The sequence below is a fragment of the Canis lupus genome, chromosome 30, assembly GCF_003254725.2.
Source record: "Canis lupus dingo isolate Sandy chromosome 30, ASM325472v2, whole genome shotgun sequence".
Taxonomy (NCBI): domain Eukaryota; kingdom Metazoa; phylum Chordata; class Mammalia; order Carnivora; family Canidae; genus Canis; species Canis lupus.
In genome coordinates, this window is record NC_064272.1 from 14,951,089 (window position 1) to 14,971,066 (window position 19,978).

The following is a 19,978-nucleotide window of genomic DNA, read 5'->3' on the forward strand; positions in this document are numbered from 1 at the left end:
CACGTATGATACACTATAGCTACCTACAAAGAAGATTAATGATTCAATCCCAGACACATGGCTTAGAATGAACTATTCTTCGTTGCTGGGAGCAGACACAACAGCAATTGCTTTCAACAAAAGTTCACGCATTGAAATGAAACTTTACATCACATCAAGTAGAGCTGAAAATGAAGGAAGAAGTTTGCTGTGCTGAGTTTGATGAGACAGGTGCCTTGTTCCATGACTGTCAGACATTATACATGCACTCCTCAAAGAAAAGAGAGTTTGGTGCTGCCTACTTACTTCCCTCTCATGGAAAAAGCATTTATTACGGCCTTGGATGCCAGGCCTCTTTTTGGCAAGTAGCAGTAGTGGTGAATATGAACACATTCTCTCTATACACATTTTCAGGAGCTCAATCTATAAACTAAATGCAAATAGATAAATTTACCTCCAGAGAATAAATTATTTTTCTGTTTGATTAACATTAAAAGGCTTCCATCTGATAGGCAGAAAACACTAAATTTGTAGTAGGAGCATAAATATATGAGTTAATCTCAAAAAAATCAAACATACATTTTAACTAGGAAAACATCAGAAGATAGGTCTTTCTGAATGATATGTAATGATTAAATTTAAATTCATGTCTCTAGAACCATGCAAAAACATGTCTTGAACATTTTAACCCAAATATGGGTTCAAAAATATTTCATGTTTTAATATCTAATTTGATTCAGATGGATCTCTTATTTTGGGTCTATAAAAGTGGAAAAAGCTGCAGGGTTTTTCTGGTTCAATAGCACAAAGGCATATTATTCCTGGTAAGAATATTATATTTACACATTCACAGGAATGACAAAGACAGAAGGATTTTGGAACAATTTGCAATAAAGCTTGTCATTGATTTGAATTTTGCCTGCCCCTCCACCCCTTGACTGCAAAGCATGATATTTCTTACCTTCACATTTTTGTGATGCTTCATTAAATTTGTGTCCAGCAGGGCATTTGCACTCAAAAGACCCAACAGTATTAATGCAATTTCCTCCTTGACAGAGCCCAGGGATGGCCTGGCATTCATCCACATCTGTCAGATTTTAGAAGACAGAGAGAGGAGAGGGAGAGATTCATATAAAAGTCATTGCAGAAGAAAATGTGATAGTTTGTCTACATTTATATTACCATAATTATGTCAGTGAGTTATTTGTCCATCACAATATTTGGAATATGATGAGAGAAATGATTTTTCACAATTACTTTATGTAAAATAAATTATTTGAGTAACATAACTTGGTCAATAATGTTTATAAGAAGTCATGAATATTGTTAATTTTCCCATCTTCCATCTTCCCTTATGTAAAGGGCAGTATTTATATTAATTTTTGTGGGGTTTATTATGCATGCCGCAAATTATAGGGGTACAATAATTAAAAGGCTGACAGTAACAACTAGAGTTATACAAGAAATCCTTAGAATCAAAATGCCACACATTTCTATAATAAAACTGTCTCTAAGACTTACATTGAATGATTCAGTTAAAACAGAATTTACTTAAGATCTCTCGGAAGACATGAGAAGGTGTTTTTAGGCAAATGAAATGAGAAATGTTCACCTTGCACTCTGTAGAATTATCTTGCACTGTGAAAATTAAACAACCCAGGACATTAGACTGAGAAGTGTGAGATACCCTAGATGAATGTGCAGTCTGAGCTGCAGACTCACTTTGCTGGCAGAGCAGCCACGAGTGGGAACCTTTTGAAAGGTAAGTCAGAGTGTGTCCTCCTGGCTTAAAACTCAAGCCCTTATCTTAGAAGATCCTATTTGCCCTCTCTACTCTCTGACCTCATCTTTTGGCCTCCTCTCTCACTCCTCTCCTTCTACACTGGCTCCCTTGCCATTCCTTAAATATACCAAGGATGTACCTGCCTTGGGTTTTTGGAGCAGTGGCCCCTCTGCGTGGATTGTTCTCCCTCCATAAAGTTGCATAAAGATTCATGTTGCCCTGTTCATCAGGTGTCTACTCCACTGTAGCAGTGGATCCTCCTTCCCTGGCCAATCTAATAGCAATGGCCAGCTCCCTTATCCTTCACCACCCTTTGCTTATTTTTTTTTCCACTGGACAAATCACCAGCTGACCTAGTGAACACTTGTTTGCTTTGTTTTGTTTCATAAATCCATTGTCTTTAATACAAAGTTCAGAGAGCAGGTTTTTTGTCTATTTTGTTCACTGCTGTATCCCTGACACCTAATATCCCTGACACATAGTCCCACATGTAGTCCCAAATACGAACCCCTTAGGAACAAAATGAATCACTCCAAGCTCATTATGTTCAGTTAGAAAGATTGTAAAAAAATACATGTACATTCTTTCCATCTCTTCATATATAACACACAAAAGTCTAGTTTAATAAAGGAACCCCCAGTGTGGCAGTCTAACTTTTCTTTCTCTCACTCTGGATATTCTTTTAGAAATCTGGAAACCTAGTGTACTCCTTTGTCATATTCTTCATTGTATGAAGCAAGAGAGTGAGCACCAATTTTAAGATCTCTAATAACCTGTGTTCTTAAGAAAAGTTGGCATGATGGAAAGGATACTAAAGAACCAACAATTTATTTTGCTATAAAAGTGTCACTATGTTAAATGGAAGGTCCTGGCCCACAAATGAACCACTATATGTGAAATATAATTAGATTACATTTTATAGCTGATCTCAATTTTCTCTTAGACCAGAAGTTTCCATTCTCTTAATATACTGAATATGTTATTAAAATGTTATTTGAAATTGATGGCACATATAAGCAAAACTTGATAGTCTTGTTGGTCATAAATTTTGGCCAAGAGGAAATATATATGAGGGCACTTCTCTGTTGGCCACATCTTTCAAGACTGAAGACAGAATGAGCTCCTTTATGAACTCATTTGTCCACAGCCCCTCCCATCTAGCCCAAGGTCTGAAAAACACCAGCAAAGAGACACAGCCCCAAGCAGATAGCAGAATCGCTTGGAAAAACCCATAATAAAACATGGGGAATTTCATTCTCAAAGTGGCAGTATAACTGCCATCTTGATTTCAAGGGTTTCACAAAATTTCTGATAAAGAGTCAGGAAGGGACAGAAAGAAAATGCTGGACAAGTCTAGACTGTATGAAATGCATAGCAAAGACACGGAGCAATTGCTCTTCCCTCTCCCTCTCCATTCTCTGTCCCCCAGTTCTCTCAGAGCCTCAACTTCTGACAAGGACTCACAGACACCAAATCCGGCTTTCTGGTCTCTGTTGATGAGTTCACGGGTACTAGCTGCCTTTACAACACTAAGACCAAGAATTTCTTCAAAACTCACTGGGGCTTTCTAAGGCTGAGAAAAATAAAGGAGGTACCCAAGAGAGAGGGAACCAAACTTACTTATGATTTTATAAAATCACACGCTAGACCCCTCTGTAACTCTTTTGTTTCAAAGTGACTTCTTGCAGCTCCTGGCTTTCAGAAGGACAAGTTGAAGGGCAAATAAAGGGGCTGTATGTTATACATAGCAATCAGGAGCCAGGACCAACAGTGTTTATCACAAGTGGAATTTGTGGAAGTATAATTTAATGGAAACCAACAGAGCTTAAACTATGGGATTAAGCTCAAATTCTATTTTACGGCATATCAGCCTTAGAATTAATGTACAGAACAAAACCAAACTGGTATCTACTTGCCTCAAAAGTGCATACCCTGAATTTTCTGGAAATATTGCAACTTGCTAAAAAAGCCCTGAAGATGTCTAAAGGAAACAGATACAGCCTGGGAGTTTTCAATCCCATCAGTTTAGTGCTGAACTGCCTCCGTTCACTTCCTCCTGTTTCCTGCCAGACATCCAGACAATAAAAGAATTTGTACAGCTGGAAGAACAGGAGTAAAAGCCAAAAACAGAGTAAGGGCTTCTATGGGAGGTAGGAGAAGAAGCAAGCAGGCGACATCTGGGGATATTTAAAACTGTGAAACAAATCTTAATTTATTTCTGACTTATAAAAAAAAAAAGCATAATGTAGCATGTAAAATGGAGAGAGGAACTATTTTCTTGAGGTCAACTAAGTACAACCCATGAGACAGAGGAACTCCAACAACACCAAATGAAGGGAAAAAATGAAGAAAATGAAGAAAAAGAAACTACGTTGCTCAGAGATTTTGCTTAGTGTCGATACACAGCATTGTCCTAATGCACAGCACTGCTGCAAACAAAACCATATCACCCCAAAGAAACAGCTTTGGGGTCAGAGGGGGAACTGCTGGCAAGGAAAGGTCCAGGGAGACCAGCTGCTCTCTCCCGAGCCACACTCCTAATGCTAAGTTGGATATCATGCCGTCAGCGAAATCGTGAAGTTATGTCTCTGACACCGCTTTTCCATTCTCTCCAACTTTGCTGGAGAATGGCTCTCCAGAGCAAATAAGATGAATCCATTAATAACTGCATCAGCCAGCGGCTTACCTTGACAGGCTCCCGTACGGATATTTGGAATGAAGCCTCGGCGACAGGGGTGGGGCTGGGCGGGGCACATCTCGCACGGGTGGCCCCAGGCTCTGCCCACCGTGGCACAGCAGAGTGTTTTTGTGCAGACAATCCCGCTGAGCTGTCCCTGGCACATCTGGTTGCTGACCACAGTAAAACATGGGCCTGTCCTGTAATCTGAAAATAAAGGAGAAGAATTCCATGAAGGACCAGAGAAGCAGGAACCATCACGCAGAGGAACAGCTGTGCCCCATCTTGTCTGACTCCGAATCGGGAAACAGTCTTCAGGGAGAGAACCACACGTCAGTGACTCTGTGTGAAGCCTCTGGCAGACCCTTCTGCTGCCCCCCTCCATTTTCCTCACCTATGACACAAGGGTAAAAACACTAGTTCCTATCCACTGTGAAAAAACCCTGTTGCAAAGATCAAATGAGCTAAGGGAAAACACTTTACAATTGTAGTGTCCTACACAAATACAGCATTATGATAGTAAGAAGCACTCATTCACTCAAGAAAATGTGCCAGTGCCTACTATCAATCAGCCCCTGTGCTTGATGGAGATGTTTTAGTGATTAAAATAGACCAAATCCCTGCCCTTACAGAGCTTACGGTCTATTATTACTCAGGCTGGAGAAAGCAAAAAATTTCAAAGTTTGCAATGAGGAAAGTCATAGCACCTTCTTCCTGGGAGTTCCTTGAACAAAAGAAATGGACTACTCATTTCTTTTGGATTGGTCCATCTTACTTCAAGTACAAAACACAAGCAAGCCAACAAACAAGTAAGCATTATTAAGTATTTACCCATGCAAAGACATTAGGTATTTAATATAAACAGTAGGGACATTGGTCTGAAATCATTGTAACCCTTGGGCAAAAGTCCATCTTCAAGCAAACAGGGATAAGCCAAGGCCATAGGAGAATTTCCAAGTATTCTATGAAATCTGCCTCCGTTTTTGTTCTGTTTTGTTTTGTTAGCAGGAGAAAGTCAATCTGGATTCAGCAGCCAAAAGACAAGAAAGATTAACATGTAGTGAGCATAGAGGACCAAAATCAGGCTGTCCTCAGTCTCCCTATGAGAGAAATTGAGACCATAATATCCCTTTCTGTTCTACAATGACCTTGACAGATAAGCGAGGCTGAGCTGCAGCAAGACCCATGGGCTTATCCACTACGCAACACTGCATGCTTCCCTATGTCATTTTCAGAAATGCATAGTTTCTTGTGAATCCAGGGATGGAGTAAACAAATAATAAATAACTGAATAACTAAGTTCCTTTCACCACTGAATTCCACAGTTTTATGAAAATCACCATGTGTGCTAATGTAATAGCTAGGTTAGGTTTTCACTTTTCTTCTTTCTTTCTTTAGGTAGCTCATGAAACATACATATGCAGTTAACCAAGGACAACTCTTCATTACAGTACCAGTAAGAGTGAAGGATGGAGCGTGACCACATTTGGACAATAGCTGAATCTTACCTGCAGTCATGCCTCTGTTCTGTGTATTCTCTCCTGCTTTCTCTGTTGCAGTTATGACCCTAGCAGCTCCCTATCACTAAATGTTCTTCCTCGTTCTCCCTTCTATCTTGCTGGAATGAGCCACCTGTGGTCAATGGCACTGCCCTAATGCCCATGTGGAAAGATGAGCCTTCTTAGTAGATCCTAAAACAAAATATTACCTGGTCAAGTTGAACAAGAGGACTAGGCCCAAATTATGGTAATGCTTAAGAGATGGACAGGATGACCAAAATGTGGAGTCTCCATCTCCACATCTCCTTCTCCATGCAAGTGCTTACCAAAGTGTGCTATGTGTATCACTGATGGGATGCAGGATGGCTTTAGATTGTCAGGTTTTTAATTTAATTTAATTTAATTTAATTTAATTTAATTTAATTTATTTATTTATTTGAGAGGAAAAAGAACACAGAGGGAGAGGGAGAAGCAGACTCCCCGCTGAGCAGAGAGAGCCCAACATAGGGCTCCATCCTGGGACCCTAAGATCATGACCCGGAGCCAAAGACAGACACTGAACCGACTGAGCTACCGAGGTGCTCCTAGATAGTCAGGTTTGAATAGTCACTTATTAATTCTAATTTGTATTATTAAAAACTATAACCATAACTTACTCATGATTTCACAAATATGTTTGCTATGAGGATGAATAAAAGAAGCTTAACTCGATTTAAAGAAAAATATTACATAAAAATATTAAGTAAATACTAATACAAGATATGCAAATAGGCCAAAAAGTTGTTTAGTTTGTAAACATCTAAACACCACCAGTGTTACCATTCCAAAAGACTAATCTTATAACTTTGTTCCACTCAAGTCTCTAATGCTCTGGCCCCTCCCACCTTTCCAGCCTTATCTCCTGTTGCTTCCTCAGTTTATTGTCTTTTTATTTTGTTCATGCATTTTTTTTTTACCCAACTGATTATTCTTAGTTTTAAATAGTCAAATTCTAGGTACATTTGGATATTTAATATTTTTCAGAGTATGCCAGATCTATTAAAAAATCTGCTATCTTCTTCCAGAGTATTGAATTCAAACAAGAATACAAAAATTAAATGCTATGGAATAAAATCTCTGCCCTCATTTCATTCTGTCAATAAAGGAAAATGATACCACCATGACAGTTTGCAGCAAAAGTGCTCTTAAACGCAGTAAAAAGCATGGACAAACTCAAAGGCTGCCATCATTCATAATTTGGCTCAATTCTTCCAAATACCTATAGGCATTTAACAAATACTTTTCCAACATACAGCATTTCTTTTCTATTTTACACTTCATTATATAGTTTGTGATTCAAAAATAATTATTTTAGAGAACTAGGAAAACGTAGCAATAAAAATAAGAAAAATCACATGTAATTGCACCCAAAGAAATCTTTGATGCATACTGGTTATATTATCTTAACCTAATTTTACAGGGGTTTTTCTCTTTACCACAAAATAGAAACTATATTAAAGATACAACTTTGAATCTTAAAATTGCCAAAAGCATTTCCCCATGTAACTACTATTCCAAAATACGATTTTACATGCCTCCTAATTTTCCATCAAGTTATAACATAATTTATTCAATAATTTTCTGTGTGTTACTTAAATTGCTTCCAATTCTTCATTATCATACACAACATTCATTGTACATTACTGATGAATTACTTTATAATGAAAAACGTTTAGTCTCACACAACAACCATCAAGATTTTTTTGATTACATATACATATTTTACTTCTGAGACTAGAAAGATCACAGCAAAATAATCTTTTATTTAAAAAGTAAATAAAACCTATGTTAGGTGACAAGGAAAGAAATTCAGGTTTTTTTCTTCTCTTAATTTACTGAGGTAAGTACAAACGTTTGACTCAGATTCATGTTGGCATGTCATTTTCAATCTTTAAAAACCATAATGGAACATGAATTTGAATTTATAATCCTCTCTTCAACACTGCTTAGCTTTAGTTTTGCTGTTCATTTCATCAAAATGCTTATGGAAAGATTTTATATATGAGGATTGCAAAGATTCAGGGTAACACACTGTTTTGAGAGTGACACCAGCAAAATCAAGGCACACTACAAAATACTCAGAAAATCTGATTCAGTTCTGTCTGACTCTGCCTCGTGATTTCGGACATGAATTCCTCATTGGAAGACCCCCATTAAAAAAATAATCCTTAAGACTTTTCCAGGGTTAACAACCTCTTACCCTCATTTTAATATGAAACACACAGAATAGAAATGGCACTATTGTTAATTCTGGCAATTTTCTTTGGGCATCTCTAGAGCCCACAGGGACCCACCTTTATTAAACACACTAGATATTTGGCAAATAGTTGAAGTATACATAACAGAATCTATAGACTTAACACATTTCTACAGTAAATACCACTATGGATAAAAACCAGACCATTTGACAGTACAGATTAGTAAGCGTACATAAATGTATTTGTACGGCCACATTTTCAATAAAAATTGCTGAGTGCAGAGGACAGAGGCATAATCTGGATGAAACAGAATTGGATCTAAAAATCTCTTGGAAGGTAAATGCTCTATTAACGTGGTTTTCAAATGTCATTCTGATTTGGCAGCATGTGCTTTTTGTCCTGTGTTTTATTAGATTGCCAAAGCTATGCTGTTTTTTGTCCAATACCTCAACCACAGAAAAAAAATGTGCCCACTCCCAATTCCTTACTAATAATCCAATTATTTACAATTATTCCCATAGCACTTACATGATACTAGGCTAAATTAACACACTCTTTTTATTTATTTATTTATTTTTTTTTCAGATAGTCCCAGCACTAGACAGGGAATGTGCCTAATTCAATGCTGGGGTAATGTCTGACTCATTCCTTCAACATAAATAACTATTCCTGATGCAACGAAAATATAGTATTAAAAATACTTCTGTTTGCAAATTGCTCTACAATCACTTCCTTATAAGACCACCATGAACTAGGGCAACAGGCCAAGCCTTTCCCAAATTAAAATACAATTTTAATTATTTTTAACTGGCTTACCCCAATATGGCTAGTTCATGGGAAATTTTGCATCTACATGTTCCCATTCTGAGTGGTGAGGCTCCAGGACTATTCCACAGTCCCCAAAGATTTAGCTTCAAGGCTTAGGATCTCACTAATGTGTATGTGTGGCTTCAGATCCTCAGCCCCTTCCCAGGTCCGCAGCTCAGAATGCTGTGACCTACTATGTTACTTCACTTTCAGTTGCAATCAGACTTCACCCTAAAGAAAATGCATCACGCACAGAGAAAGGATATTCTGTGGTACAATGAATTCTTGTCACTCCTGCCCAGTCACTAAACCACAAACTACAGGAAGGCACAAGGATATAATTTGGGGCAGTAGACTCCAATTATTTTAAATCCTTCTTTTCATAAAAATTACAAACAAAAGAATGAGCTATCAATTTCTCCATGACAGGGTCACAGCATGCTTCTTCCTTTCAGGTAGGCTGGCCTGGGACACATTAGACTCCTAACGTGTGGAATTTCAATACAACCTCCTGAGGAAAGAGTTCAGAGAACTTTCAGTCCAGAGAAAATTAAAGCAAAGAAGTTCCATGATCATCATTAGTCTCATAACTCCTCCCATTTCTTCTTCCTCTAATTATTCTTAACCTTAGGACATAACAAAATCACCTGGGGAAGTTTTTCAAAATACTAATGCCTGGGCCTCACCCCTGTCCTCCCATAGCCTCTCTCCTCATTCCCCCACCCCCACCCCCTAGAATCCAATTCAGTTGATGTGGCTTGAGTCTTGGGTATCCATCTGTCTTTTACAAAAGCCCCCCATTGTGATTTTGCCCTCTAGGGCTCTAAGTTGTCCCTCTCTCTCTCTTAACTTTATTGAGAAGTTCTTATGTTCCATAATTGGAGGCATCTGCAAGATGCCTTACCTGAAGGTCAGGTAAGCAGTCAGCTTAGAATCCTTAGAAATGTGAGTCCATGGACTAGGATCACTGCTACTCAATATAAACCAACTCCATAACATTCATTTCCATAATGTTGACTGATTATGAGGCATTTTACTATGTTCTTTATTAGTTATACTAACCACAAGCTCACTAAACCAAAACAGCAAATTAAAATTTAAGAAAGCTAACCACCCACTGCTCCACTGTTCTAATAGTCACGTGAATTCACGTTTCTAAGCTCTCCCTTCCCAGGGTTATAAAGCACATCTATATACATGACACCATTCCACTACCATGAATTCCCACTTCCAACTGCTCTGCCCAGTGCTAGACATGGTACCTGAGTAGAATGCCAGAGGGATTCTTCGCCCAGGTTCCAAACACACTGATCAAACTTAGCATCAGTGACACCAAAAGTTAACATTCAATTCCTCAAGAATTGCACGATCACAGGCCACCTTGAAATACTTTCATGACTCCTGATTTGATTAAATATAAAGTACTAAACATCATCTATGAAGTTTATGCCAAAAATAGTCAAACCTTAATCAAATTAAGCTTCTAGACCTAACCTATAGCGGAGAGGACATATGGGGTAGAAGAACAAGACAAATGACACCACAAGGAAATACTCAGAAAACCCAGAATGTGTGATTTTTAAAAGCAACTGTACTGAACTTTTCCAAAAATATAAGACATCTTCTCTTAAAAAAAAAAAAAAAGATGGCAGAGGGATTATTTAGATTAAAAAGATACAATAACCAAAACTTAATTGGATTCTGTTTCAAAAAGAGACAACTGGGGAAATTTTATATGGGCTGTAAATTACATAATATCGTGGAATTATTGATCTCTTAGATATGGTCATGGTATTTTGGTTATCTATGAAGTGATGTGTCATGATGTATGCAACTGAATTTTCAAAAGATTCAGCAAAACAGACAACAAATATATATAAATATATACCTATTAATATATATACACAAATATATAATATATAACTACATTTACATATAATATACACAGACTAATATTTAATATATATCACATATAATACTAAAAATATGTATTTAAATATACATATACAAATAAGCACATAGAAAATATTATATATATAAAAGTAGAAAAATGTTAACAAATATTTAATGTAGGTGGGAAGTATATGGGTACACTTTACATCATTATTTCAACTTTAATGTAAGTTTGAAATGTTTAATAATAAAAATTCTGAGGGGTTAAGAATTCCTTCCTGGGCTACTTTTACTATGCAATATTGTTTCTTTTATTTTATCCAAGCTATGTTTTTTTAAATGACATAATAAATTTCAAATATACTTTCCAATCCATACATTTTTTACAAAATACTACATGCAAAATATGAGTATGAATGTGATCTCCATAATGTTATTTAAAGAATATTAACTTTTGAAAAAATTTACTAAGTTACATTATGCAAAATGTTTAACTTTCAGTAACTGTATCTGAGACAACAGCTTCACTGTAAACTAAAACATTTTAGAAATAGAGCATAAGAATAAAACACAAAGCTATTTCTGTTAACATTTCACTGACTTTTAACTTCTTTAATTCATAAAAGTATTACCATTATAAATTTAATATGATAAAAAAATTTAATATGATAAAATATAAATATCATTCAAAACTGCAGAAACAAGGTGATACACCTTTTAATTCTAAATGCAGACTCAGTGATTCACCAAATCTAGGCCATAGTTCTATGGAATCTGATTATGTGCAGCAGCAATTCAACTTCCAAATACTGTTATCACATTTTATTCTGTGCCATGATGAAGACAGTAAGCAATCTTGTTCAGGGAAGAGAAAATCTCATGTCTGAATAATCATTTACTTGACACTATTTGTTCCCTCATTGAGCATCCTACAAGTCATTACTGATTTTCACTTTCCCTCAAAGTTATCTCCAAACTACCTTTACTAGAAAAAAAAAAAAAATGGGTGCCGGAGTGGAGAGAAGTCAAACTCTGGGTTGGGTGACATATTCACCATCAAGATAATAAAATTATAGGGATCCCTGGGTGGCGCAGCGGTTTGGCACCTGCCTTTGGCCCAGGGCGCGATCCTGGAGACCCGGGATCGAATCCCACGTCGGGCTCCCGGTGCATGGAGCCTGCTTCTCCCTCTGCCTGTGTGTCTCTGCCTCTCTCTCTTTCTCTCTGTGTGTGACTATCATAAATAAATAAAAAATTTTAAAAAAATAAAATAAAATAAAATTATAGGGCAGCCCAGGTGGCTTAGCGGTTTAGCGCTGCCTTCAGCCCAGAGCGTGATCCTGGAGACTGGGGATCGAGTCCCATGTCAGGTTCCCTGCATGGAGCCTGCTTCTCCCTCTGCCTGTCTCTGCCTCGCTCTCTCTGTGTGTCTCTCATGAATAAATAAATAAAAGCTTTAAAAAAAAAGATAATAAAATTATAGAGTGTCTTCATTTTTCATAGTCTGCAAATAGCATGTTAAAGAACCAGCTGGCTCTGACTTATGCACTTTTAAAATGGCTTGCATGAATGCCATGTTAAACCAAACTGCAGCTTCACCACAGAGCATCAGCTATTAAACAGCAAGACAAAAACAATAGTATTATATAACAATTTGATTTATTTATTCTTTTATATTTTCTTCAAAGCCACCAAGTATGAAACATTCCCCACATTCCAAGAGCAAGATTAATAACAAAAGAGTAAAGGGCCCTGTGATCAATGATATTACATATAAAATTCCCCAGGGTCAACATATTCTTAGATCAACTCACATATCTCAAAAGTGCCTTGTGATATTGCTTAATTTCCAAATACAAATTCTATAGAAATTCTATTTCTGAAGGATTCTAATGGAATGTTTATTGTTAAAATTGGAAAATTATCATTATAAATGAGATTTTCACATATAGAGAATAAAGGCCTGTGTTTGTAAAGGGGCAATAAAAATGAACCTATTGGTGTTACTTCGATGTAGGTTCCACTAATATGAGATAGCCAGAATAGCCAAACTCATAGAAACAGAGTAGAATGGTGGTTGCCAGGGGTAAGGGAAAGGAGGAATGGGGAGTTATTGGTTCATGGGTACAGTTTCAATTCAAGAAGGTAAGAAAGTTCTGGAGATGGATGGTGGTGATGGTTGCACACAATGTGAATGTATTCAATGCCACTGAACTACACCTCTAAAAATGACTAAAATGGTAATTTTGTTATATATATTTTACCACAATTTAAAAAAATCCCACTACATAAAATAAAATCAGACATTCTGACTTCAACGAGAAAGTTCAATGAGTAAACTTTACAGCTGTAAAATGTAATCAAGGATTTCTTCATTCAACAAATATTTATCAAGCTACTGTGAGCAGCAGGAGATAAAGTCCGTGACCACATGGAATTTACAGTCTGGCAGGGGAAGTAGTCAGCAAATAGGTGAATATGTTTAAAATCACTTTAGATTTGAGGCCGTGATTTAGTCTACAAATGAAATTAGCATGCTGCCATGACAGAATAATTGGGGGAACCTACCATGGAAGACTTCTTGGAGAAGGTGCTATTTATACTGAGGCCTGAAAGATGAGAGCAAACCAGCTGCGCATGGTGAGAGTAAGTGCTTCAGAGAACAGTGGCTCTAGCCTGAGAGGGCCTGGCTTCCCCAGTAATGAGAGATGGCTACAGTGACCAGAGCCCAGAGAGCAAAGAGAAAAGGACACACCATGAGGCTGGAACATTGGGCAGGAACTGGATTACACAGCATATTCCAGGCCATGGTAAAGAGCTTGGATTTGGCTCTAAGCTCAATAGGAAGCCATGGAAAACACAACAGGTTATTTTTAAAGTGCTGTATAGAGGGTTCAAGAGCAGAAATGGGAAGGCTTACAAGGAGGCTACTGGAGGATCAGAGGGAAGATGGAGGTGGCTAGGTGATGGCACAAAAGTAGAGAGCAACTGGGAAGGGGCAGGGGTCCCTGGGGGGTGAGAACCATTAGCGCTTAGAGGTGGTTTGCAGGTGAGGGGTGAGGGAAACTGAAAAGACAAGGATGACTTGTGGGTTTCTGGCTCCAGCAGCTGGATACATGGCTAGTCTCTTACCAAAATGGGGACTCTGACCAAAAATTAGTCTCTAACCAGCAATAAGCAATACAAAAGTTCTTCACACTTTCACAAGTACTAAGTATAGGACAGGTGATTTGAACTGATGAGGCTGGCCCTGCATAAAACAGTATTATTTGTACATCTTGATGCTATAAAACCTATGTATAATGAAATTAATCTGGGTCTATGCATTTTAGCTTTTTCACTATATTTCTTGCCCTTCCCTTCCTCTTTCTGAGCAAGCATGTAGTCATATCACATTCGCAAATTTATATATAAACTATACGGTTGAAATTCTTACTTCAAACGCGTTTAGCCAATTCTCTCAGAAACCCGAGTGTTAAGTACACATGGCTCAGACCAATAATATGTGATGGAATCCTGGCATGTGGGTGGGATTTCCTCCAGGGGAAATTCACTGCTGCTTCTATGAAATGACAGGGCAAGGGAATCCAAGACCACGAGCATTCTCACTGCCAGCCCAAAGCTCATTCTACCGGAAATTGATACATACCACACTCCGATGATATTATCAATTCTTAAATATCTGATGAAAAACTTAAAGCGAGGACAAAAGTTCAGCTATTGAACCACAACTGAAAAATGACTCATATAAATATGGACTTTCTGTACTATCAAGACAGACAAATGGCAGTGAGAGAGCTTAGATACATTGGTTAAGAAGTGTTATTTCTAGAATTGGCTTTTTACCAAATATTAATTTGCTTATGGGTACGTGATTATATAGGTTAATCATCCCCTCCACCTTTATCCCTCTCATTGTGTATGACTCTCTCTCTCAACCTCTCTCTCATACACACACACACACATACACACACACACACATCACTGAACTATGATACTCTATTATCAAGCAGTTCTCAAGGTGACCTTCCTGTTCTCAGAATTTTTCTTTGGAAGAAAACGACTGATGAATGAAAACTTCCTGAGACTGTTTCCAGCTCGAGTCTGGCACTGAACTCAACTGAAGAAAGATAAGTTGGAAGAAAGTATAAGCATTACTTAGAACACGTGAGTGAACTGTACAGAAGACAGGCATGCAAGCTGAGGGAATGGGAGAGGCCACAGTTCCAAAACCCAATCAGATCATTTTTAATTAATCAACAAAAGAAGATTCCTAACAAAAATCTGTGCATGCTCAGATATCAAAACATGGCAGAAGACTGATTTTCTGAGAAACCAAAACTAAAAGGATTAGAACCTTAGAAGTGCATTTTTGCTGTTATTTGATGGTCATCCATTTGTAAGACCTACCACATGTGCTGAGAACATGTTACTAACTGGACAATCATGGCAGCTTCTGGCCTCTTGGCAGCTTCGCTGGTAACATACAGGTTTTGATGTTCTGGGGCATGTATGTTTTGTAGGTGACAACGGTTTTGCAGCATTGAATAGCTAGCAATTGCACAGTATGCATCATGCTGTTTGGAAGTGAAAATTATATTCCAGACATCCCAGGTAAGAGCTAAGTATGAATACTATGCTATAGGCATAGTAGCCAAATAGGTTAATCTAGTTGTAGCTAAGTTTCACCTCATGCAGCCAGTGGAAAGACGGCTCAGAAATTTCCATTCTCTAGAACTGGAAAGAAAATCTCACATTGCTCCTGAGACTATAAGGTCTACAACTATTAAATCGGGTACTGTCTGAACACTAAAGGGGCACTGTGTCACTCTGTTCTTTCTTACCACTTACTAAAGATTTACATCAGCTTGGCCAGACATTGGGTTTCATCTGAGGCAGCTAGTTAGATACGTGTGGAAAGTGCATATGGTCAGAAAATAATAAGAGACAGCATTAAAAGTGGTTTAACATGCCCCAAGAGGCAAGCTGAACACCACAATTTTCTCCAACTGTGGAAGAAAAAACAACTTGAGCCTGATTTTGGCTCTCTGGATGTATGAACAGGTCTATATTGTATTCCCTTGGATATTTACGAAGCATGTTAACAATAATTAAAACTGAATTTCCAAACCTTTAAGGGTAAAAGTTAGGAATATAATATCAATGACCTTGGAGAGTGTTATAATTCAATCTACATCACATTCACCATCCTGGGATTTAACTACTGATATTCAAAACTCACAACTCCTGCATGGAACAAGTATTCTTAGCTCTTATACTCATGCAAACATCCTCTACTCAAATGTATGTTCCATTTTCTGCAATAGTTTTATGGCTAAAAGGTAGCACCTTGGGTTATCAGCATTCAAATTTCTCTAGTCCATAATTCTTACCTTGACAATCACAGTTAACTGGGACCCAGGAGGTCCCAGAGTGCCCAGAAACTGCACATAGATCATGTGTACCAGTCTGACAGAGCTGAACAGTGAAGTGACCCTACTCACTAAGTGCCTGATCCAAGTGGAGGCAATCACGTGTTCTCTTCAAGAAACTTGGAAGTGGGATTGGGAAGTATTGGTCTTCATCTTTGCAGGTGGCAGGAACCTCAGGTGATGTTACCTCTGGAATTCTAGGCCAGTATGTATTTAAAGAAGCACAGAGCAAGTTATTTGCATGGAGGAAGGACAATGTCTGTGGAGAGGACCAAGGACAGAGACCATATGGCCTCAGGGAGAGGCCAAGAGAGCTGTGGATTCCTGCTTCCAGCCCTCGATAAAGCTCTGGTGCACTGCTGCCCTCGAATTCCTGGGACACCTCAGGAATAAATCTCCCTTTCTGCTTCAACTAGAGTTACTTGTAAACAACCGGATCTGGTTGGTGTGCATTTATACCTTTTTGGAGGAAGAGAGTCCACAGTTTTCATCAGATTCTTAAGAGTATTTGTGGCTCGAAAAAAGCATAAACTTCTGCACCACCTAATAAGACTGTGGCACTACTTAGGTAACTTGTCAAGACTAACCAGAAAGAGTTTTATAAAATATGTAACTTTCCATTCTCAAAGAAAAGTGAAAACATAAAACCCTTCCCAGTAACACATGCCCAAACAAACACCACTTTAGCAGCTACCCTCTTATCTCAATTGTAACTCAAGAGGGGCCACATGAGAACAAATAAATTTGCAGAAAAGTTATCACATTCATATATAAGTCAGTAGCTAATTCCTGGTAATACACAAGGTTCTAGTTGATTTACCCCAAATGGCAGCAGGCATTTATTGATGCTTTTACCTTGTCTATTTAAGCAGAATACACCATAGGGATAGAATTGAAAAGCAGTAGGCCTAAAAAGTCAAGAGACTTGCTTTTCAGTCTCAGCTTAGCAACTAATTTTCTGAGCATCTCGAATCAGACACTCCTCCTGTCTGATGGACTTTAAGTGGACAAGCCATGAACCATTCAGATGCCCTGGTGGCCTCTCAGCTGGTCTGAGCCAGGACATAACAGTCCTGGGAGAGAAGGTCATTTTCATCACCCAACAAAGGCAGTGTAAGTAGAAACATACGTAGATAGAAGCTCATTTTTCTACCAGACTTGTCCTCTCACCCTTCTTATTTTGGTATCTAGGCATCATCATAGCCCAGATCACCTAGTCCACAAACTTGGGAGGGGGTGTTACAAAAGTCCTCACGTCCCATACTTAGCCATCCCTGCAAACCCTGTAAAATTTAACACCCTGACAGCTTCTTAATCTGCCCCTCCTCTAACACCAACCATCTCTGCTTTTCTCTGGTTCCTACTCAACTTCATCTCTTGCCATTCCCGTTGGTGCAGTCCCTATTGTGACCCCGAGGGGATTGTATCTCCTCAACTCATGTCTCTTCTCCTTGGAATGCCCTTCCCCCCCTATTTTTCCAACAAATTCCTCCTCTGAAAGTCTTACCCTGACCATTCTCTTCTTTCTTCCTCTGTGGCACTAATGAAACTCCACCATAATCACGATTTATATGATTGTTTTTCATCAGACTGTAAGCCTTAAGGATAAATATTTTATCCCATTAAACTTTGTATTCCCAGGGCCTAGACTAGTTTGTGGGACCATAATAAGTTCTCAAGTATTTATGAATGAATGAACATGAAAAATTACATATCTCCCAAGTTAATCTAAACCCATAATCTTGTGCATTACACATTCCCCTTGGCCAAGCCATAATTAACTACTTGTGATTCCCTGAATCTATCCCATCTGACTTGAATCCTCAAACTATGATGATCAGTGTGGCAGTGAGTAGTTACCCTTGAGTCAGTTTCTTCTGCTCCCCGGGGTTGCCTCCCAAGGTAGGTAGTATGAGTAGTGCAGGAAAGCATGTATATAAAATACTTACCAGAGTTCCTAGTTCTTCCATTCCCTTTCCCCTACAAATACCATGATTACAGATTACTGAGTTACTCTGACAATCTTAAAAACAGACGATGGCCCTGACCAACAGACCACAGGATGTGTACCTTTTAATCCATTCAGCAGGGCTGATAGATTTGTTCTGGATCTGCTCTACTCTCTTGCTTGGACTTCTCTTGTGAATGATAGTTGGGATTTGCAAAATAGAGCAAAAGTAAAAGCTGACATGAAGATCAAGTCAAGGAACCTGAAAGGCACAGGTGGACAGCTGACTTGCCCACTCTCCATCCCTTTCTCCTTACCCACCCTCCAGCTACTGGTAGACAGGTGCCCAGGTCTGTCAAAAAGGTGCAGGTGGACGTGTACAAGATGGAGAGTCATGGAAAGCTTTTCGTTTTCTGATAAAATGAGACACAGTAATCTGGATCACCTTCCTTGTCCTTTATCCTTTTGTCCTTCTAGAAAGATGTGATGCCTGGAAGTCCTCAGCCAACCTACAATCATGGGGACAAAAGCCCAAGAGCTAAGGATGACTAAAGCATTAACAAAGAAGGGCCAGTGGTCCTTGATGGCATTTTTGATACCTACAAATTAATTTGTAACATGAGAAAAATTAATCCCTACTTGTTTAAGTCTCTGTGGTAGTTTTCTATTACTTCATCCAAACTCCCTCCCAACTGAGACACTAAGTACATGGATTTTGTTATCATTTGGCACATGTATCAGTGAATGATCTAAGAGTAAGATATTACATTTCTGAAATTTTTACATAGCATGTATTTTTAAAATTGAGAGCAAAAAAATTAAGCAAAGCAGATCAAGTACATTCAAATAAATTTCACCTAAATTCAGAGGAGAATTCCAGATATTATTCTTTCATGAACTCATATTCTAAACATCAACTTAATTTTCCTTCCTGGCAACTGGTTAAGGTGTCTAACATTGGGACACGATTAGCCTCTGCCAACTTGCCTTAACACTCTGCTTTTAATGCATACGCATTGTTAAATTAACTAAGATAGAAAGAATCATATGCATCAACACTACTGCCACTTCTCATTTGTGAAACACATTCCATTTTTTTAAAATTAGGTCACCAATTTGTTTCTCTATTTTCTTAAGTTATTTTTTTAATGTGATCTGTCCCATATACTGCCCTTCACTGAAAATAAAGACCATTACCCTCTCCCTCAGGTTTCTAATTGTTATGTGTATTTGATTTGTTACCATAACAATCATAAAAATATACACAAATACAGGGGACATCTGGAACTAATGGAATCCTGGAGCTATTGCCAAACAGTGGCAATTTCAAACTATGTGTCAATAAGAATGTACTGAAAAGCAAAGAAATATGTAAATGCTGAGGAGGCCAATGGGTAGGGAGAGACTGGAAGGCCCCTGAAAGGTGTCACTGCATTTGCATCAAGATGAGGAATTATTCAATCTTCACATAGTATAGCAGCGTTGATCCCCTATGCAGAGACAGATGGTCCCTACAACCAATAAAAACAAAGTCTCAGCCTTCTAATCTGTTTTGGCTCAAAGAAGGGGAAGAAAAAGGATGGTAAATGAACTTTATCACACTTTGCTTTCCATTCCCTGCCCCTAACGCTTGGGTGAAAAGAGATGGGTTTTTATTTGTTTGTTTTAAATCCCAGATGTTGTTGTTAATGTGAAAAAGAAAAGATTCATCCAGACCTTGGAA

At 38.2% G+C, this 19,978-nt stretch overlaps 1 protein-coding gene across 3 annotated transcripts in view; it reads right to left on the minus strand.

Annotated features, from left to right (window-relative positions):
• FBN1 (fibrillin 1) overlaps positions 1–19,978 on the minus strand; it is a 223,168-nt gene that overhangs the window by 117,402 nt on the left and 85,788 nt on the right. For all 3 annotated transcript variants that reach the window (XM_025472864.2, XM_049104135.1, XM_049104136.1), the window contains exons 6-7: positions 4,449–4,646; positions 941–1,066 (exon numbers count right to left, since the gene is read on the minus strand). In XM_025472864.2, coding sequence (XP_025328649.1) covers positions 941–1,066; positions 4,449–4,646 — 324 coding nt within the window. The remainder of the gene's footprint in view (positions 1–940; positions 1,067–4,448; positions 4,647–19,978) is intronic.